Source organism: Geotrypetes seraphini, chromosome 6 (assembly GCF_902459505.1).
Source record: "Geotrypetes seraphini chromosome 6, aGeoSer1.1, whole genome shotgun sequence".
Classification (NCBI taxonomy): Eukaryota; Metazoa; Chordata; class Amphibia; order Gymnophiona; family Dermophiidae; genus Geotrypetes; species Geotrypetes seraphini.
Genome location: NC_047089.1, coordinates 219,156,031 through 219,178,648, shown reverse-complemented (window position 1 = coordinate 219,178,648; position 22,618 = coordinate 219,156,031). Strand labels below are relative to the sequence as shown.

Sequence of the window (22,618 nt, the reverse complement as noted above, 5' to 3'; positions counted from 1 at the left end):
GTTTATCAAAATGTTACTATCTTACTCCAAGGGTAAAAACTTTTGAGTAGCTTACAATCGAAAATCTTAGTTAACTAAAATTTAGTTACATAAAATCACTTATTACTTAAAATAAAGTTAAAAAGATACAATTATTCAAAAATAGAAAAAGTGATATATACATTGTGACCAGTCAGGCTCCGGGCCTGCCATGTTCCCTGTTAAAGCAAGAAGGCCAAAAAGGGGATTTCCAAGGCCAGCTCCCAGTACCAGTCTGACCAGCTGGATGATGCCACAGACCCAGAATGGGGGGATGGGGAAACCCTACACAGTCACTATCCTCCACACAGCAGAGCTAGAGACATAGATTTTAAACCTATTCCTGGGAATAGGGAGCAAGGCTACTGCCCTAATGTCCACCAGGGGAGCCAGAGAGAGACCCAGGGGAGATCCAGCTCAGCCAGGGTAGGGCTGAGCTGGATCTCCCCTCATGAAAAGCCAGCACACTTCTCCCTCTGTATCTACCGGGGTTAGGGGCAGAGCTGGCCCGTGAATATTAAAAAACCACGAATAATATTCGGGCTTGAGACCATTGGGTTGACAGGATTCAATGTGGGACTCTGAGATGAAGACATGCAAATGGAGTGATGTGCTGATACCGCATGACTGAGGCATAACATCTAACATGCAAAAATGCATTGAAAGCTGGAGATATTGATATTCTGCTTTGGTAGAAAAGCTCAACCCTGTGATCTCTTATGAACTCTAGCACCTGGTGAAGGATCAGAAGGTATACCACAGGATTCTTCTTTTGAATATTCTGGCAAATCCTCATCTGAATGGTTGGAAATGTCAGAGTCCTCAAAGTACTCCTTAGTAGGTGAATCAGGGAGTGCACGTCAAGAGGAGGGCCGACTGTGTGTCAAGGTGTAGATGATGGTCTGACCCAGGAAGTAACTCCTCTGTAAATGATGATGATGTATCCTTAGGCTGGGCTGGGCTGAGGTGGGCATGAAAGCCCTTTAATACTTGTGAAGACTATTTGCAGTAGCCCTGAAAGCTCATCTCAGCATATCCCAGATCTCCTCCTGGAGAGATAGTTCCGATACCAAAAAGACATCAGCTTGGAAGAAGTCTGCTGTATCGAATGTCAGGGTGTGGGAGACCTCAATTCAAAGTACGCTTATGAAGAGACATCAGCTGGATGGCAGGATAGTGGTCTTTGGTTCATTGACGCTTGAAAGGATGCAATTACATACCTAGAAGAGGAATAATGCTTGAGGCATAGATGAAGAAATATAGTCCTGCCTCTGTAAGAAGACTGATGCTTGACACTCTGGATGTGATGTACACTCAGTGTCAATGTCAACGCCTGTGTCATGGGAGATTGAGTGTTGGGTTCTGAGTCCCCTGCCATGCTTGATGTCAACGCCGTACCAAAATGTTTTTCTTTTTTTTTTTTTTTTAATTTCTTTATTCTTTTTCAAACTTACATCAAGTGCACAAAAAGAACAACATGAAATACTATCGTACAACACTTGAACATCATACATTATATTCTTAATATGTAAATTAATTAAAAACCCTCCCCCCTCCCATCTTTCTATACAATCATTAAAACTATCATTTCCTTCAAAATTTCAATTTTGCTACATCTTATCTTCCAATCTCCCCACCCCCCTATATTATCAAAGAAAAATGATGCCTATTCATTACAAAAATCAATCATCGGTCTCCATATCTTTAAAAAAATTTTATAACTTCCTTTCTGTATTGCAATTGCTCTTTCCATCTTGTAAATATGACACAGGGAATTCCACCAAAACGTATAATTGAGATTACTATAATTTTTCCAGTTGTTAGTAATATGTTGCATAGCAACACCCGTCATTATCATCAAAAGCTTATTGTTATGTGCTGATAATTGACTTTTTTTCCTCATAGACATACCGAACAGAACAGTATCATATGATATTTCCACATGATTTTCCAATAAGCAATTTATTTGAGACCAAATTGAATTCCAAAAATTCCTAATGCAGGGGCAATACCAAAATGTTTTTCAAACTGAAGTTTTTGGATTTTCAGTGACCTTTTTTGCATGTAGGAGCAGAAGTTACAGTGAATGTCCCAATGTTCAGGACTTGGACACTGGACACACTAATTATGTAGATCAGAACCTGAAATAGTCCCATTGCAATCAAGAACATTTCTTAAAGCCATTTGGTAGCCTCTTTGGCATGGACAGGAAATTGGCCGATGCTAAGGGCTCAATGGTCCGGGAAGCTTAAGTAACTAGAACGCTGAAAACAGTCAATGCTTCCAGGAGGAAAAAAGAACTTGGAATGGTTCAAAGATCAAAAAAATAAAAAGTTGATAAAAATGAACCAAAGTTGGGTAAAATTCTGGAACAGGATAAAAAGAATGAACTATAAGTAAAACAATGAAAAATAAGTACGGGAAGGCACAAAAGATCAGTAAAAGTAAAAGACATACCAAAGAGAAAACTGAAGACATCTCAGCTCCACAAGTTGTTGTCAGGCATGAAGGCACCAGCATGTGCGCAGTATGGGCACGGCGTAAAGATTTCAAGTGAGAGTGCACTTGGTAATGTCCGTACAGGGTTCCATGGATGACATCACCCACATATAAAGAATATCATGCCTGCTTGTCCTCAAATAAATAAAGCTAGATACATTAGTAAACATTTTCCAATAAGTCTTGAACTCACTCAATATCCCTGGTTGACTTTATACACTACCTTTTTAGGTCTACAACATCCTCACCTGTGGATTTTCCAGTATTCGCTTTACACCATCCACAAGATGAGACAAGAACTTAGCTCTCTCAGCATTGTTAAAAAGGGACCGGCGTACTGATGCTATCTGAACCAAGCATGATAAAACCTGAAAGGGATCACAAAGATTCCACTTTTAACAAATTATTTTGGTTTGAAGTACTTTAAAAGCATGTGATGTATAACTGCATCTGCCCAGGTCTATTCCCGATTTGGATTTTTACAAGCAAGTACTTTGTTGTTTTTTGATCAACAGCCGGATACATTCAAAGACACAGTTTTATTCTTGGTTCAGCAATAGTAGACAACGCACGTATCAAAGCTTTTTTGTGCATTATTCTGTGCTACTATGATCTGCTGCAGTGAGCTCTAACCAATTCAGATTCTCAGTGATGCTCAAAAAACACTGTAAATCAATCTGCTTCATTTTACTTTTTGGCATCTAGTAATATGATAGTACTACAGGTAGCAGGTTTCTTCCTCCCCCCTCCCAATGGCCACAAAAATCAGCTTAAAACTCCTCATAGACTTTCTCCCTGCTGCTGAGAGTCAGGGAGAAGTCCATACTGTCATGTAACGCTCTTTAGTAACCATTCTCGAAATCCATGTCAATCAGCGAAGTCAACTCGTGACTGAAGAATGAGAAGCACCAAGACTGTTTTCAACTCCTAACCCCCACTCACCATAAAATTACCTTTGTCCATCCTATCATTCTTTGCAACAAACTCCCCAACCCCCCTATATGTCCTATCTGTCCAAATTAGATTGTAAGCTCTTCTGAGAAGGGAATGTCTGTTGTATGTTGAATGTACAGTGCTGTGTACGTTTTTCAGCGATATAGAAATGATAAATAATAGTAGACTCTCGTACATAACAAGTCTCAATTAGAAAAGTGTTCAAGAATCCATTTGTGTTACAGGATACCAATAAGAAAGGTTATTGCCTTATCTCCTTTATGTTTTGTTTTATTTTATTTCTATATAAGACACCTAAACATACTGAAAACTCACCAGAGGTGAAAAGGAAGGAGGGATGGAATGATAGAGGTCAAAAAAAAGCTGCAGTGTTGAGGAATCCAAGAATGCTGGGAAAGGAAGAGAGAGACTTTAATACAGCCAACTCAGCATTATTTCACTGCAGCCAGTAAAGAGCTGCATTAAGTTTCCACATAACACTACTGAGCATAAATATTTTCATTAAGCCAAAAGGGACACAATTACAGCACAAGACATACTCCAACTCCTTACATTAGATTTATATTGCATGTACTTTATTTAGAGTTAAGAGATATATTTTACTTAATACTTCTTTCCTCATCATATATGGAAACAATGCCCACTGAATGGCAAACTTCTGATAAATGTCTCCTCTGAAGCAGAGGAATCCTGTCTTTGCTTGAGGCCTGAAAACATTATCTACAGGGTACAGCTGAACCTTCCTGGCCGGTAAGCTGACTACTAGCAATGAATATGCAGCAAATAAATCCTAAGGCTCCCATGAAGTGTGTAGGACTCAACAACATGCTCTCAGCAGTTCAGTTTCACATAAAGCACAACTGGGAGTAATATGAAGGCAGGGTAGATGGGGTGTCAGGTCAAAAGCGCGCCGGGACAAAGGCGCGCCCAGACAATTGAGCGCAGCGCGCGCCGCCGCGCCGCTCTAAGGAGAAATTAGGTTCTTATCTGCTAATTTACTTTCTTTTAGCTTCTCCAGACCAGTAGAGGTTAATCTTTACGAATGGGTATATATCCAATCATGACCAGCAGGTGGAGACTGAAAACAAAACTGTGGGACAGTATATAATATACTCCCTTCTCTATTTACATCAGTCTGCCGAATAGCCAAGCAGAACTAAGAACTGGAAAACAGAAAGAAAACAATACTCCGAACAGGAGAAACAAATAACATACCCAAATGCTGTTGGAAAATGCAGAGGAGAAATACCAGAAGGAAAATGTCCCCACAGCTCGCCAGCTAAGCCAGCCGAGCCACAGCTGCTGTTCTTTAATTCTCCCCAGCCCTAGAAAAATACTAGAACCCGCAGCAAAAAAACAAATACTGCCCGCGAAACAGCCCCAACAACAACAACAACAGACAGGGTGGGGACCTCTACTGGTCTGGAGAAGCTAAAAGAAAGTAAATTAGCAGGTAAGAACCTAATTTCTCCTTCTTTAGCACTCTCTAGACCAGTAGAGGTTAATCTTTACGAATGGGACGTACCAAAGCAGTCCCTCACACGGGCGGGACCCCCGAAGGGCTGACACCAGAACACACACACCGAACACCGCGTCCTGACGCGCCAGAACATCTACCCGAAAGAGTCTGACAAAGGAATACAAGGAAGACCAAACCGCAGCCTTACAATTGCCCACTGGAGGCACGAGCGACGACTCAGCCCAAGAAGCCGCCTGACCCCAAGTAGAATGAGCTTTGAGAAACTCCGGAACGGGCTGCTGCCCCAGAAGAGAAGCGGAAGCAATAGTCTCCTTGATCTAGCATGCAATAGTAGCCTTAGAAGCGCCAGCCCCCCTAAGAGGACCAATCAGAAGGACAAAGAGATGATTTTATTTCCTGATCTCCTGGGTCCGCTGCACATAAGAGCGAAGGACCCGACCAACATCCAACTCGCGCAGCTGTCTTTGCTCAGAAGAGCCCTCCCAACTACCCAAGACCGGGAGGACCACAGATTGATTGACATGAAAAGGAAAAACTACTTTCGGCAGAAAAAGAAGGGACAGGCCTTAAGACAACCTGCTCCCTAGAAAACTCCAAGAAGGGAGCCCTACAAGAGAAAACCTGTAGCTCAGAAACACGCCTAGCGGAAGAAATGTCCACCAAAAAGACCGTCTTCAGAGTAAGGTCCTTCAAAGAGCAGCCGCCCAATGGTTCGAAGGGCGGGTGCATCAGAATAGAGAGAACCAGACTGAGATTCCAAGAGGGAACAGAGGGCCGCACGGGAGGCCTAAGCACCTTGGCCGCCCGCAAAAAGCGAATCACATCAGGAATGGCTGTCAAACGCTGACCCGTCACAAATCCCCGAAAGGCTGACAAGGCCACAAGCTGAACCCGGAGAGAAGCCGAAGCCAGGCCTCTATCCAGGCCATCTTGCAAGAACTCTAGGATGTTAGGCACAGAAACGCGAAGATAGACCACTCCCCGCACCTGGCACCACCCCTCAAAGAAGTGCCAAATCCACACAGAAGCCTGAGAGGTAGAAATCCTCCAGGACCCCAAGAGTGTAGAAATCACCCTATCTGAATACCCCTTCTTACCAAGGCGACCCCTTTCAAAAACCAAGCCGTAAGACAGAAGGGAGACGGGTCGAACATGGGAATGGGACCCTGCGTCAGAAGGTCATCCAAGGGAGGCAGAGGAAGAGGATCCGCCACCAGAGTGTCACCAGATCTGCGTATCACGGATGTCGAGGCCAATCTGGAGCCACCAGAACCACAAGACCCGGATGGCGAACAATGCGGAGAAGAACTCTGCCCACTAATGGCCACGGAGGGAACATGCACAAAAGCCCCTCTGTTGGCCATGGTTGAACCAGAGCATCCAGACCCTCGGCCAGTCCATCCCTGCGACGACTGAAGAAGCGGAACACCTCGGCATTGCCACTTGTGGCCATCAGGTCCATCAGGGACTGACCCCAAGCCTGCATTATCAACTGAACAGCCACAGGGCTGAGACACCACTCTCTGTGATCTAAGATGTGACTGAGGAAGTTCGCCTGAACATTCTCCACCCCGGCCATGTGAGAGGCCGAGAGGTCCAGAAGGCGTGACTCCGCCCCAAAGCATGAGCCGAGCCGCCTCCTCCGCCACCTGAGCGCTCTTGGTGCCTCAACGATTGACATAAGCCACCGCTGTGGCATTGTCAGACCGGACTCTGACCGACTTGCCCATCAAGAGGGAGCGGAAGGCTAACAGCGCCAGAGGGACGGCTCTGGTCTCCAACATGTTGATCGACCAGGACGCCTCCTCCATGGACCAGGTGCCCTGAGCTGAGTGACCTAGACATTGAGCCCCCCCCAACCGAGGAGACTGGCATCCGTGAGAAGCACCATCCACTGCGATAGATCCAGACTCATCCTCTGGACCAGATGAGAGGTCTGGAGCCACCAAAGAAGACTGCAGTGCGCCAAGCCTCGCAGAGGGACAGGGACCTCCAAACTGAGCCTCTGGGGTGACCATCTACGGAGCAGAGCATACTGAAGAGACACATGTGGGTCCGCGCCCACCTCACAACATCCAGGAACGCTGCCATCGACCCCAAGACTTGGAGGAAATCCTGCGCCCGAGGACACCGGGATGCCAAAAGAAGGCGAATCTGAGATTGCAATTTGCTTACCCAGGCCTCTGGAAGGAAGACCTTCCCTAAGGAGGTGTCGAACAGAACCCCAAGGTACTCCAGATGCTGAGCGGGGACCAACTGACTCTTGGAAAGGTTGACCACCCAGCCCAGTGACCGGAGAAACTCAACCACCCGAGCCGTAACTCGGGCGCTCTCCTGCAACGACTTCGCCCAAAACAGCCAGGCCCAAGGGAAGCACACAGAACTGATAGCGCAGACCCAATATCGCAAAGCAAAGAAAGAGCTGAGGAGAGGCCCGAATGGAAACAGGCAAGTAGGCCTCCGCCAGAGCGAGAGAAGTCAGGAACTCCCCTGGCTGAACCGCCAGAAGGACAGACTGCAGTGTGTCCATGCGAATAAAAGGGAATTCTGAGAGTCCTGTTGACCTCAGTTTAAACCAAGGATGGGCCGAAAGGTCCCCTCCCTTTAGGGCCCCATAAAGGAAATGGCGTACCAGCCGATACCGCACTCCTGAGGGGACACTGGACAACTGCTTTGAGATCTAGCAAGCGCTGAAGGGTCTGGCGAAAGGCTAGCGTCTCCCATGCCACCTGACATGTAGAGGCTAGATATGATCCGGCAGAGAGCGGGCAAAATTCAAGTACATAACCGTCCCGCACCACCACCAGGACCCACTGATCGGACGTGATCTTGGCCCACTTGGGAAACAAGTTGCGAAGCCGGGCACCCACGGGAACCAAAGGGGGCGCCGGCAAAGAGACATCGCGCAGAACGGGCAGCAGGGGAACCGGGGGGGAACTCCCAGCCCCCCGACGGGCCCCCTGAAAAGACTGCATGCGCTAAGCCAACCGACCCCGGGAAAAAACCGGAAGCCTGGAAAGAAGCAGTCCCATGCCCCAGGCGAAACTTGCAAAATTCCCGCAGACGCCCCCGGGCAATGCCAACCCGAGATGCCGGGCGGGCACGGTCCTCAGGCAGACGGGGCACCTCAGAGTCCGTCAGAGTCTGAACCACCGGATCTAAGTCCTCTCTAAACAAAAAACAACCCCCGAAAGGGAAATTTTGGGAAGTTCAGTTTTGGACGCGGCAACCGCCGACCAAGCGCGAAGCCACAAGGTACAGCGTGCGGCCACCAAAAGTCCCAGACTTAGCAGCACCAAGTCACAAAGAACAACCGAGAGGAATGAGGCAGTCATCTCAAACTTCACCACCTCCTGATCAACTAAGGACCAGTCATCAGACTCACGATCCAGGACACGCTCAGACCACCGAAACACGGTGCGAGCCACCAGCCCCACACAAATAGCCGCCTGGACCCCCAAGGAAGAGACATCAAAATTATACTTAAGAAGTGTCTCTAACGTACGCTCCTCAGAGACCCTAAGAGCAGAACCGTCCATAACAGGCACGGTATGCCTCTTAGGAAGTGCAGAGACCACCGCGTCCCCCATTGGCGAAATTAAGGAAGCCCTATCCCCCTCCGGGATGGGATACCCTTGAGCCAAGGCGCACACCAAATGAAACGGCGCCCGTAGGCCACTGCGCCAACACAAAATCCCGAAAATCCTGACGCACAGGAAAAGAGCGGGAAACAGGACAGACCCCCTGAAGCAGAGGGGCCCCCATACGCGGGGTCTCCAGTGGCGCAACTTCAAAAATGCAGCACCAAGGAGACCTGCTACATCAGGTCTAAAAGCTCATCCCTCTGAATAAAAAGCGCACCACGGACGCATCTGCTCTGGAAGACGGGAAACCCGCCACCCCGCTGCCAGCGGGCGTCCCCTCTAGAGGATCCTGGAAGCCCGCCAAAGCAGCCAGGTCCTCAACCATGCCAACACGCTCCTCCGACCACCAATTCGCAATCCAAGCCCCCCCGCGGGCGCTTGGATGAGGGAGGAAGAAGAGGGGACGCCAAACGAAAAGAGGGAGGCAAAGCCATAGGGGGCGCGGAGGGAAACCACCCCCGAAACCCCCCAGGTGCACGTGGGACCCCCAATTGTCTGCACAAAGAAAGAAATTAAATTGGGGACAAAAAACCTCTGGGGGTCCCCAGGGACTCCCTGCCCCAGCAGGGGTCCCTGCTGAAACCTGCCCCTGTGTTTGCAATACAGGGGGAAGGTCACCTGAGGTTGCAGACAAAATGGAGGGGCCAGACAGAGAAAATGGCGAAGTTCCCGCCAAAAATGCTCCCTCCATGGCCTGTAGCGGCTGAGAAGACTGAACAGTCCCAGCCGCTAAAACAGGCAAGTCGGCATCAGCTGTCAAAAAATCAGCTGAGAGGGAATCCTTCGGGGAATCCCTCCGTGGGCGGTTGGGGAAGACCGGGCTTCCCCACTGCTCCCAGCCGACTCGCGAGGCACCATCGGCGGGGAGCTCTGGGCGCCTGCAGCCGCTGCCGACGGAGCTCCACCACCTCACCGGGCCAAACTACTGATTTCAGTCCGGCCGCGAGTGCCTCGCGGCTGGACCTAATTGTGTCCCACTCCCCCGGAGAAGGGCACAATTGCTCCATACACGACCTAGCTAGAAACAAAGTGCCAGTTAGAAGAAAAAATACAGTAAAAAACAGTAACCTGACAGGGAAGCAACCCTTCAGACCGGCACCACCTCAGGATTTTTTTTTTTTTTACAGAACAGACTCTACTGGCTCTCGAAGCAATATGCCTTGCTTGATTTAGGGGGCAAGGCTTACTGCTGAGGCTCCTCTAGAAAAATGTGGGGAGGTGGAGGAAGTGGGGGGAGGGACCCCGCTCGAGACTCGCCGGGTTTGACACCCCCGAGGTCGGACGGACCCCCAAACAGGGCCCGCCCAAGCTCCGTCCAGCCAAAAACAGGGACTAGAAACCCCCTAAACAAATTCCAACAGCCCTACCAAGGGAGATGGGTACAGATCACTCAACACCTGCTGGAGACTGAAAGAAGACTGATGTAAATAGAGAAGGGAGTATATTATATACTGTCCCACAGTTTTGTTTTCAGTCTCCACCTGCTGGTCATGATTGGATATATACCCATTCGTAAAGATTAACCTAGAAACATAGAAACATAGAAATAGACGGCAGATAAGGGCCAAGGCCCATCCAGTCTGCCCACCCTAATGTCCCTCCCCTACCATTGCCCTGTGAATAGATCCCTCCTCTTCTTTTGCCCTGTGAATAGATCCCACGTGACGATCCCATCTGGCCTTAAAATCAGGCACGCTGCTGGCCTCGATCACATGTAGTGGAAGACTATTCCAGCGATCAACCACCCTTTCTGTGAAAAAGAATTTCCTGGTGTCAGCTCGTAGTTTCCCTCCCCTAATTTTCCACGGATGCCCTCTTGTTGTCGTGGGACCCTTGAAGAGGAAGATATCTTCCTCCGTCTCTATGCGGCCCGAGAGATACTTGAACGTCTCGATCATGTCCCCCCTCTCTCTGCGCTCCTCGAGTGAGTATAGCTGCAATTTGTTTAACCGTTCCTCGTATGGGAGATCCTTGAGTCCTGAGACCATCCGAGTGGCCATTCTCTGAACCGACTCCAGTCTCAGCACATCCTTACGATAATGCGGTCTCCAGAATTGCACACAGTATTCCAGGTGGGGCCTCACCATGGATCTATACAATGGCATAATGACTTCCGGCTTTCGGCTGACGAAGCCTCTGCGTATGCAACCCATGACTTGTCTTGCTTTGGATGAAGCTTGCTCCACTTGATTGGCAGCCTTCATGTCCTCACTGACGATCACCCCTAGGTCACGTTCTGCTTCAGTTCTTGTAAGGATCTCGCCATTTAGGGTGTAAGTCTTGCATGGATTTTGGCTGCCCAGGTGCATAACTTTGCATTTTTTGGCATTGAAGCTGAGTTGCCAGGACCTAGACCAGCGCTCCAGTAGGAGTAGGTCGTGCATCATGTTGTCGGGCATTGAAACATCATCTATTGTGCATTTGCCCACTACATTACTTAGTTTGGCGTCATCGGCGAATAATGTTATTTTACCCCTAAGCCCTTCTGCCAAGTCCCTTATAAAGATGTTGAATAGGATTGGGCCCAAGACCGAGCCCTGTGGCACTCCACTGATCACCTCCGTCATTTTAGAGGGTGTGCCGTTCACCACCACCCTTTGAAGCCTACCTCCAAGCCAGTTCCCAACCCATTTCGTCAATGTGTCACCTAATCCTATAGAACTCATCTTGTTCAGCAACCTGCGGTGTGGTACGCTATCAAATGCTTTGCTAAAGTCCAGGTACACGATGTCCAGGGACTCCCCAATATCTAGCTTCCCCGTCACCCAGTCAAAGAAGCTGATCAAGTTGGATTGGCACGATCTCCCTTTTGTAAATCCATGTTGACGGGGATCCCGTAGATTCTCCTCATCTAGGATCTTATCCAATTGGTGTTTTATCAGAGTTTCCATTAGTTTGCATACTATCGATGTTAGACTTACTGGTCTGTAGTTTGCTGTCTCCATCTTGGAGCCTTTCTTGTGGAGTGGAATGACGTTAGCCGTCCTCCAGTCCGACGGAACGCTGCCTTTGCTAAGGGAGAGGTTGAAGAGCTTGGACAGTGGCTCCGCCAGGACATCACACAGCTCCCTTAGCACCCTGGGGTGTAGGTTGTCAGGCCCCATTGCCTTGTTAACCTTGAGCCTAGATAGCTCACTGTAGACACTGCTTGGCGTAAACTCGAAGCTACTGAACGGATCAACTGAGTCAACCCTTGTCTGTAGCTGAGGGCCAAGCCCCGGCGCTTCTCGGGTGAAGACTGAGCTGAAGTATTCATTTAATAGTTGGGCTTTTTCCGAATCCTTTTCCACATAGTCTCCGTCTGGTTTCCTAAGACGTACAATCCCGCTTGAGTTTTTGCTTCGGTCACTGATATACCTAAAGAAGGATTTATCTCCCTTCTTGATGTTTTTTGCCAGAGACTCCTCCATGAGAAACTTAGCCTCCCTGACTGCCTTTTTGACGGCTTTTGATTTGGTCAAGTAGTCTGCTCTAGAGACCTGTTTCCCTGATTGTTTGTAAGAGATGAATGCTTTTTTCTTCTCCTTGATAAGGGCCGAGATCTCTGTAGTGAACCACTTCGGCTTATTGTTCCTTCGTTGTTTACTTACTAATTTAACATAGCGGTTTGTCGCTTCCTGTATGGTGGTTTTCAAAGTTGACCACATTTCTTCCACGCTATCTGTTTCTGCTTGTTCTTGTAGCGCCTGGTGAACGAAGTCTCCCATTTCTTTGAAGTTTGTGTCCTTGAATTTGAGGATCTTGGTCAGTGTGGTAGATTTAGTGAAACCTTTCCTAAGATTGAACCATACCATGTTGTGGTCACTGGAGGCCAATGTGTCGCCCACCTCTACTGGTCTGGAGAGTGCTACTGGTCTGGAGAGTGCTAAAGAAATTACTGTGTTTAGTGCTCCGACGGTGGGGCGTGGGGGGGGGAACCCCCCCCACTTTACTTAATAGACATCGCGCCGCGTTGTGGGGGGTTGTAACCCCCCACATTTTACTGAAAACTTAACTTTTTCCCTGTTTTTAGGGAAAAAGTTCAGTTTACAGTAAAATGTGGAGGGTTACAACCCCCCAAACCCCCCATAACTCCTGCGCGATGTCTAATAAGTAAACTGGAGGGGGTTCTCCAACAAAACCCCCCGTGGGAGCCCCTAAAAACTGTAATTTAGAGCGGCGCGGCGGCGCTCAATTGTCGGCGCGCGCTTTTGTCTTTCACGCCGTTGTCTATGAACCGGTAGATGGCTTATGGGCAAGATCAGAGTGACAGGGAAAGTACTGGAATTTAAGAAATCTCATATTTTACAACTGTATTGATCATGAGGTGTGGTTGATGACCACAGGCAGGAACAGCTATTTATTTTAATACACACACTACTGCATTGTGCGTCGCTCTTCTAAGACAAAAGCAGCCATCCAGGAGACCGCACTGGACCATTGCCACTACAAAAGGTACTTGAGGGGGAGGGACACAGTGTATTTGGTCCATAAGACGCACCCCCTTTTGGGGGTGTGGAAAAAGTGCGTCTTATGGTCCAAAAAATACGGTAGTTAATAAAAGAGGTGGTCTTGTTTTCTCAGCATTTCCAGATTTATTTTCTGTAAGTCTCAGAGAATGTTTCATCTGTCAGTGACTAATATAGAGGCCTTGCATTTAAATTCTGGGACAGGTTCTGATTCAGGTTTCCTGTTCTCCAGGCTGAATGGTGATGCTGCCCACATGGTGGAGGAGATAAATCCAGGAATGCGCAGTCAGTATACAATATTGACACCAAGTTGCTGAACTTACAGCCCATGAATGCAGGGTTCTTTAAGAAGCCCCAACTGAACGTTGTACTTGCAATAACTACTAGATGAATTGGGAAGGAATATAGAACAGAGAAAATCTTTGGGTACTTGTGAATAAAAGTTCATGACAACAGGTCACAGTTTAGTGGAGCATAAGGAAACTCCTGCCTCCCCCCAACTCCCTCCAGAAATCTATCAGGATTTCACCTATCTATTAAATAAAAAAGCCTACATGTTCTCAATAGTTTCCTTCTGGTAAGTATATTTCCTATGTTACCCGGAGGCAATTTTGAAGGTTCAGCTTTGTCAACAGGAATGCAATCATTCCCAAATCTGCAAAATGAAAACATACATGTTCTTTACAGAAACCACCTACCCTGGATCTCTAGTACTCTCATACTGGTTCTTTATGTTTTCAGTATTTGTACATAATTTTCATTATCCATTACTACCTGATCTCCAGCTGGTAGGAATCTGCACAGTGCAGAGGTCATCTGAAGACTCATCCGTTGAGGTGCCGATGAAGTCAAAATTGAGGCAGTTGTGTGTGAGTTTGAGGAGCTGCATAAGCAGGCCGTGTTGAGACTCATCGTTCAAATTCAGTGTCTTCCCTGAAGCCTGAAATAAAAGACAAGAAAAGCAAGATAGCATGAAATGATGAAACACTCAAACTAAAGAGTGGCATGAATAATAGGTCAGAGATGTGATGAAGGGTAATGGAGAACAGCAGTATTCCAGGTATGAGGAAGAAGAGATGTCCTTTGATCCTCTTCTCTTTCAAAAAAAATTGTTATGAGGGCCCCTTTATATCTCCCAAATCCAGTACAAAAGAAATCATAGCATGGTTCCCCCTCCTCCACCATCACCATCACTTGCATTCTTTGTGGACATGTAGTACGTGATTGCCCAGCTAGTGGTGTCATCCATGATGATGCTGACCATAAAATGTTTTTTTAAAGCCCAGAAAAAAACTGTACACTTTCTAAGTAAGCAAGCTAGACTTTCTGTACAGTCTTCTGTTCCTCCTCTTACTTATACTATTTTTCTTCTAGGTACTTGTGATCTGTTTTGACCACTGTTGGAAGCAGGATACTGGGCTAGATGGACCATGGGTCTGACCCAGTATGGCTATTCTAATGTTTTGCTCATGCCACTCAGACAGGATTTTGTATTCCTAGCCAATTAATTTTGCTCAGTAGCAGATGTGCTTTCTTTTTTTAAAATTAATGAGGAAGGCACAGAGGAGAGACTATAAAAGACGTTTCTCCCTCTCTTCATTGTGATATCAGGTAAAAATCTCAGTTACAAAAAATACCCTCGATTTAGGCTCATAGTTTCTTTCCTACATCCATAATCTGCTTCTTCCCTACACCCACAATCTGTGCATCTGCAACAGCTGTCAAGTGGAAGAACATCCAACAATGATTTAATACAATTAGCACATCTTTTCAAGGATTTATTGGAATACAAAGAGGCAATGTGGCCATGTTTCAGCAAATGCCTGCATTTACAAAAACGTGAGTATAGATGTACATATATGTATATAGAACATCACTGTGACATACATAATGCTACAAAAACTTTATTAATATAAAACCACAAAAACATGAACAAAGGCATACTGGTCTATTTTATAATAAATTATCTAGTCATTTTGTTTTGACGTGATTGTTTTAGCGAGAACGAAACCTGTGAACAAAAAAACGAAGGCAAATTAAGACCATATGGTCTGTCCAGCCTGTCCATCCATGTCATCTATCATCACTTATTCTTCCCTAGAATAGAGTTAATATTTAAAAAAAAAAAAATCATTTTTATATATTGTATATTTCCATTACTTTTAAACATGTTATTACATTACATTAGTGATTTTTATTTTGCCATTACCTTGCGGTTCAAGGCAGATTACATATGAGGTTATCTGGACATTTCCAGAGGTGTTACAGAGTAGAGCGGGTTGTTTCAGGAGATTGAAATGCTTCCTGCGGTGTTAGTATGTCTTCATGGATTTCTTGAATAGCAGGGTTTTTATTTCTTTTTTGAAAATTCTGAAGTGATCAGTAGATTGGAGAGTTGGTGGTCTAGTTTTGCTACCTGTGTGGCCAGTAGGACATCATATAGTTTTTTTGGTTTGACGTCTCTGATTGGAGGGTGCGTGAAAGGTGTCTGGGTTCTCCTATGTCTGGTTCTAGCCAAATTTGCTCTTTCCCTTCAGCCCACATAGATGCCTCCAATCAACAACGCATCAGATGTATTTAACCTGGGGTTCCCGAAAGAGCTCTACCTCACCCATTTACTTTCTACCTCTTCTGTCTCACGCTAGTGCCATTGGAAGATAGTACCGGCTAACAGACACCACAAAAACTAGGCACATACAGAAATTTGCATTGCACCACTGGCATGGCCATCCACAGAGCATGGCAATGTAGACCTGAGCATGACAGTCAACTCTTCCTGCAATGAAAACCTCCCACACTGAAACTGTCAACAGAGTGCCAGATTACCAGGGATGGTACAGTGTCACGGGCTTGGTGCTAATCCATGGCTTCCTCTCAACACCAATGAAGACTACTATAATAAATGTGTCACCACATCAGATCCAGCTCCTGTATTCCTCCACAGTAAAAGCTTATGCCACAACATTTCTTACTACTTTGTACAGAATTCCACCTTTCTATCACTTCTAATTCAACCTTCACCCTAGTGTGCCAGACAGGTATAAGTGATTCCCTTCAAGGTTAGAGCCATACATTTCCTCTTTCAGCTCCCATTGTCTCATCCACTGTATGGCATATGCTTTCCTGTAAGGACACCATCCACAGTCTACACTCCGCTGTTGCATTCTCCACAGCCTAACTTCTTGCCAGGTACATCATCACTGAATTAGGATTCCTAAAGAGGATCCCTATGTCTCAGTTCCTGGGAATCTGATTTCTCTCAAATCTTCAGATTCCATCACTTTAGATATGTAAACATTACTTTGCTGAGAAATATGGTAACTTAGAACTTAAGACACGAGAGACTATGACTTCAATCTTAGTTTTTTTTTTCCCTTTAGTCTCAAACCTGTGGATTGTGCCTATTGGCCACTGGACAGAGACAGGGAAAAAAAAGTTGTGTGCACTTTTCCCAGTAAGGCACCATGCAGTCTTAGATACTCAGTATTTCAAATGAGCTATATTTCACTGGTAAAAAATTAAAAAAAAAAAGTCAAATTGCTAAAGAAAACAATGTTAAATCTGAAGAGAGTGACTGTGATAAAAGAGTGAGAAGAGCAATATTAAAGTATACTAAAGATGTTTAATAGCTGGAAATATATTAGGAAAGGCCTCTGGGTTGGGCAATCGAGACCAAAGGAAAGTTAGCAAGCAAAACCTAATTTCTCTTTCCTTGGTATCCTCACCAGGCTGGTCCAGAACATGTAGGATGTATCAAAGCAGTTCCCAAGATGGGTAGGACTCCAAAATCTCTGCTCAAATAATTTCAGTCCAAAATGCAGCATATAGTTGTGCTCCTACCTTGAGCTGACAATGCTTTGCAAATAAAAGAACAACTATAATCACTGATCTGCAGCTGTGAATTTGAAGTAATAGCTTGCAACTTTGCCCATGAGTTTGAAACACATCTGGTAGAAAGCTTTCAAACCTTAGAAGGTTGCTTCCTTTTGAAATTAAATATATATGCCAATGAAACATTACCTCAGCTAAGGGAAATTATAGTTGTACTGTATAAGTTTGTTTGCCTTACCTGAAACCTAGAGCTGGTGGGAAGGGGGGAGAGAGAGAGAGGGTGCTGGCCACCTAGGGTGGGGAGGTTGGAAGTAAAGAGAGATGGTGCTGGCCACTTGGGGTGGAGGGCTAAAAGGAAGGGATGACAGAGAAGGTGCTAGCCACATGGAGTGCAGCGGTAATGGTATTGGTGACTGGAAGGGAAGGAAGGGAAAAGAGAGAGTGCTGGCCACATAGGGTGGAGGGGGGGATAGTGGCAAGGGAAGACAGAAAGGGTGCTGACACCTTACAGACTGCCAGGGGTAGCTGGAGGCAGAGGAGGCATAAGAAGAGGGGACAGGAAGAAATTTTTCCTTAAGACTGGACCCTTGGGGGGGTGCTGGACCTGCAGGGAAAAGAGAGAAGGGAAGGTACAGAGATGGAAGATGGATGCTGAGCACAGATAAAGAAGAAAATATCAAATGGGCAGGAGACCCTGGCAAGCGAGTTAATAGAAGACAAACAGAAACCAGAGCCTGGGCCAACATGATTTGAATAATAAAATGACCAGACAACAAAAGATAGAAAATAAAATTATTTTTTTCTATTTTGTGATTAGAATATGTCAGATTTGAATTGTGTATCCTGCCAGAGTTGGTGATAGACAGAGCACGCAAGCTAAGACCTAACAGTCCATGACAGATCCGGTGTGGGGTTGGAGAGGGCAAACGGGGGTGGGGTGGGTGAAGCTATATCATAGAAAGAAAATCGAACTGAAAAATTGATTCAATTATCAAAATTCTTTTTTCTGAATTGGACATCTCTAATTTTAACTTGGTTCTCAGTCCACTCTTCTAACCATTATGCTACTCCTCCACTGCATATGGAAGAATGCCCATAGATCCTAAAGCTGCCACAGAGCCTGGTATCCCTTGCTACCACAGGGGGATTAGGAGAGTAGTTTCCCTTAATCCCTCCAGTGGAGAGTCACACAAAAGCGAAACTTACTGTAATTTGGATGTGATGAGTACCAGGTCTAAATATCAATGTTTATCTTTTTGGACATAAGTGTCCCTTCTCTTTCTGAAATTTGAGTTGGACATCTATATTTTGGCCTTTTCCTATTTCTGCCCAAAACATACTCAGTCATTCTTTCCATAAAATCGTACTTCATTTTTAGACGTCTGTAACCCAGCTTTATAAAATTAGGATTTGGACATCCATATAACATGAATGTCTAAATGCCAGTTTTCACATATCCAAAATATAAATAGAACTTCTAAAATAAGGGACATAATGCCCTATAGCGAAGGTGCACTACTTGCCAAGATTTGTCAAACTCTCAAGTATACTAAATCGAGAAGGTGATTCCAAGACTAAAAAAATGGATAAGATGTGCTCCTCAAGAACTACAGCCCTTGAAGAATGATTGCTGAAAAGTCAAGTCATATAAAAATGGAGACAGATTTTCTGCAGCAATATTTCTTCTACTGGAAAATGTTGAAATGTCTTAGAGAGATTAATGACTAACCAAAATCTTCACATTAGTTCAGTGCCACAGGAAAACTGTGTGAAGAGAATGTGAACCTCTGAAGTACCTAACTTAACACTGAAAGCAACTGGAATGCATACTAAAGTTTCCATGCATGTCTGGGCTAGAGAAATGGTTCCAGACTTTCAGAACAAGTCTATTTCCAGTAAGCAGAAAAGTATAGAATCTTGCTGTTGGCCCTTGTCACCATGGGGGTCCAAGAATCCTCTCCTACAACACTATTCTCTCCTTTGCTCTACTTACATCCTGTAAGGCACACCAAACCCCACCCCTGCCTGATCCCCAACATCTGCTATCTGTGCTTGATTTGCTGAACATCTTTGGCTTAAATCCTGCACACATGCCGACTTCGAACACTTCAAATTCCTGCTGACATACTTTCAGTCTGCCCTCTCACTTGCCAAACAAGAATACTACATCGGTTTAACTTACTCTTAGCTCTAATCCTCGCCATCTCTTTGGTACAAAGTGACCCCACCTCCAATTCCTCCTTCACTCTCCCCCCACCAGACGATGGTAGACTTCTACGACAAGGTTCACAAGATTCACCTTGCATTCTCAATCAGGTCACCTCCCTCTCCCCCACCCTCTCTTCCAGTTGTCCACTCTGCCAACCTCCCTTCAACCCCAGCTACCTATTTTTCCTTTTCTGAAATCACTGAAGAGAAAACGGAACATCTTCTCTCCACCTCCAAATCCTCTACCCTCAATTAAAACCGCTCTATTTGATAAATTCCTTGCCTAAGCAGAAGACCTGTCTCATGGATTCTTTCCCCATGTAACTCCAATTTATTATGTAACACCTTTTCTTCATGCATTCTATAATTCTCTGATTGTCCAGCCTTCTTTCAATGTGAACCGCCTAGAAGACTTAAGAGACTGGGGTTGTTCTCCCTTGAGAAAAGGAGACTACGAGGGGATATGATCGAGACATTCAAAATACTGAAAGGAATCGACAAAATAGAGCAGGAAAAAACGTTATTTACAATGTCCAATGTGGCACGGACAAGAGGACATGGGCTGAAGCTAAGGGGGGACAAGTTCAAGACAAATATCAGGAAGTTCTGCTTCACGCAACGAGTGGTGGACACCTGGAATGCTCTCCCAGAAGAGGTAATTGCGGAATCCACCATTCTAGGATTTAAGGGTAAAAAATGTAAGGTATTACATGTGGGGAGCAGAAACTCGAGGTACAACTATACAATGGGAGGGATATTATTAAATAAAAGTACCCAGGAAAGGGACTTGGGGGTATTGGTGGACATGACATTGAAGCCGACGGCACAGTGTGCAGCGGCCGCTAAGAGAGCGAATAGAATGCTTGGTATAATCAAAAAGGGTATTACAGCCAGAACGAAAGAGGTTATCCTGCCATTGTATCGGGCAATGGTGCGCCCGCATTTGGAGTACTGCGTCCAATATTGGTCGCCGTACCTTAAGAAGGATATGGCATTAGTCGAGAGGGTTCAGAGGAGAGCGACGCGTCTGATAAAAGGTATGGAAAACCTGTCATATGCTGAGAGATTGGAGAAGCTGGGTCTATTTTCCCTGGAGAAGAGAAGACTTAGAGGGGATATGATAGAGACTTATAAGATCATGAAGGGCATAGAGAGAGTGGAGAGGGACAGATTCTTCAAACTCTCGAATAATAAAAGAACAAGAGGGCACTCGGAAAAGTTGATAGGAGACAGATTCAAAACAAATACTAGGAAGTTCTTTTTTACCCAACGTGTGGTGGACACCTGGAATGCGCTTCCAGAGGACGTGATTGGGCAGAGTACGGTACTGGGCTTCAAGAAAGGATTAGACAAATTCCTACTGGAAAAGAAGATAGAGGGGTATAGATAGAAGATTACTGCACAGGTCCTGGACCTGCTGGGCCACCGCGTGAGCGGACTGCTGGGCACGATGGACCTCGGGTCTGACCCAGCAGAGGCATTTCTTATGTTCTTATGTTAGATGTACATCTCCTTATGAGTGGCATGAAGTGACATGGGTAGGGGTAGGCTAGATGCACTTCTCTTTATGAGAAGGGTGGAGCGATATGGGGACCAAAACTATGCCAGGGTACACCTGGCGGGGCCTCCGCGTGTGCGGATCGCTGGACTTGATGGACCTAGGGTCTGTTCCGGAGATGGCACTTCTTATGTTCTTATGTTCTAAGTCATTTGACTATGGCGGTATAGAAAAATAAAGTTATTATTTTTATTATTATTACTGATCCAATTCCCACCCATCCAATTGGCGTTCTCTCTCCATCATCTCTCCTATCTGTTACAACCTTAACCTATTACTCTCCACTGCAACTGTTCCTGATGTCTTCAAACTTGCCATAGTTACAACTCTCCTAAAAAACCCTCACTAGACTCCACATTAGAGCACGACACGGGAAAAAATTTGTCCCCCTCTCCACCCCGTCCCTGCGGACTCTGTCCCCATCCCTACCCCATCCCTGCGGACTATGTCCAAGTCCCTGCCCACATATAAAAAGGAAGTTAAGTTATAAGGAGGAACCTGGCGTCTAGCAAGCCTGTGTAGAGATCGACTCACTCTGCAAGGTGTGTGCCAGCACCAGGGAGGGAAGCCGGCTGGAGCCGCCGGACCTGTGAGCTAGGGGGATGTGGGCTTGAGCCGCCAGATCCGCGAGAGAGGGGGACATGGGCTGGAGCTGCAGACCTGTGAGCGAGAGGGGTGTGGGCCGGAGATGCCAGACCCATGAGCGAGGGGGGGGCATGGGCTGGAGCCACCAGACCCGCGAGCGAAGGGGTAGGATGGGCCAGAGGACCGCGAGTGAGGGGTGGCATGGGCTGGAGCCACTGGACCCGCGAGCGAGGTGCGGTGGGCTGGAGCCACCGGACTCACGAACGAGGGGGGTATGGCCTGGAGCCACTGAACCTGCGATGGGGAAAGGGATGGTGGGAAAATATGGGAGCTGTGGTAGGTAGGGTTCCCCGCAGGAACAAAGCTGTTTACCGCTCTGCGGAGAAGCAAAAAACTTTGTTCCTGCACCAGCAGTAAGCATATATAAATTTTACCTGTTCCTGTGGTTTTATTGCGCTTAGCCGCAGTAACGGGCCACCGTGTCATTCTCTACCCAACATGCCCTTCCAACTGTTGCTCCATCTCCCTCCTCCTTTTCTTTTCCAAGCTACCAGAATGTACTGTTCACTGCCATTGCCTGGATTTCCATTCATCTCAAGCTATTCTTGACCTACTTCAATCAGGTTTTCACCCATTCAAGTCCATGGAAACTGCCCTTGCTAAAGTCTCCAATGACCTGTTCCTGGCCAGATCCAATGGCTCTACTCTATCCTCATCCTTCTCAATCTATCTACCGCTTTCGATACTGTTGATTATCACATACTTCTCAATACACAATCCTTGTTGGAATTCCAAGGTTCTGTTCTTTCCTGGTTTTCATCTTATCTCTCCCATTGCACTTTAGTGTATGCAATGGTGGATCCTCCTCCACTGCTATCCCACTCTCAATCAGAGTAACTCAAGGCTCTGTCTTAGGACCTCTAATTTTCTCCATATATACTCACTCCCTTGGTGCACTGATCCCCTTCCCATGGTTTTCAGTATTATTCTGTGCTGATGATTCCCAGATCTATTTCTCCACAACAGAGATCTCTACAGGCCTGAGTCTTAGCCTGCCTATCCAACGTTGCCACCTGGATGCATCACTGCGATCTAAACTGAATATGACTAAAACTGAGCTCATCTTCCCGCCTAAACTCATTTTCCCTCTCTTCCCCATTCTCTATCTCTATGGATAGCACTCTCTTCCTCTCTGTCTCGTTAACTCGTAAACTTGGGGTCATCTTTGATTCCTTTCTCTCCTCCTCTGCTCAGATTCAATAAACTGCTAAAGCCTGTTGCTTCGTCCTCTATATTACCAAAATCCATCCTCTTCTTTCTGAACACTCTACGAAAACCGTTATCCATACTCTAATCGCTTAAATTACTGCAACTTGCTTCTCTCAGGTCTTCC

General features: G+C 46.1%; 1 protein-coding gene across 1 annotated transcript in view; it reads right to left on the bottom strand.

Annotated features, from left to right (window-relative positions):
• The window catches only part of XPO7 (exportin 7), a 174,297-nt gene that overhangs the window by 45,984 nt on the left and 105,695 nt on the right, over window positions 1–22,618 (bottom strand). Inside the window, exons 8-10 of the mRNA XM_033950080.1 lie at window positions 13,818–13,983; window positions 3,787–3,860; window positions 2,766–2,885 (exon numbers count right to left, since the gene is read on the bottom strand). Coding sequence (XP_033805971.1) covers window positions 2,766–2,885; window positions 3,787–3,860; window positions 13,818–13,983 — 360 coding nt within the window. The remainder of the gene's footprint in view (window positions 1–2,765; window positions 2,886–3,786; window positions 3,861–13,817; window positions 13,984–22,618) is intronic.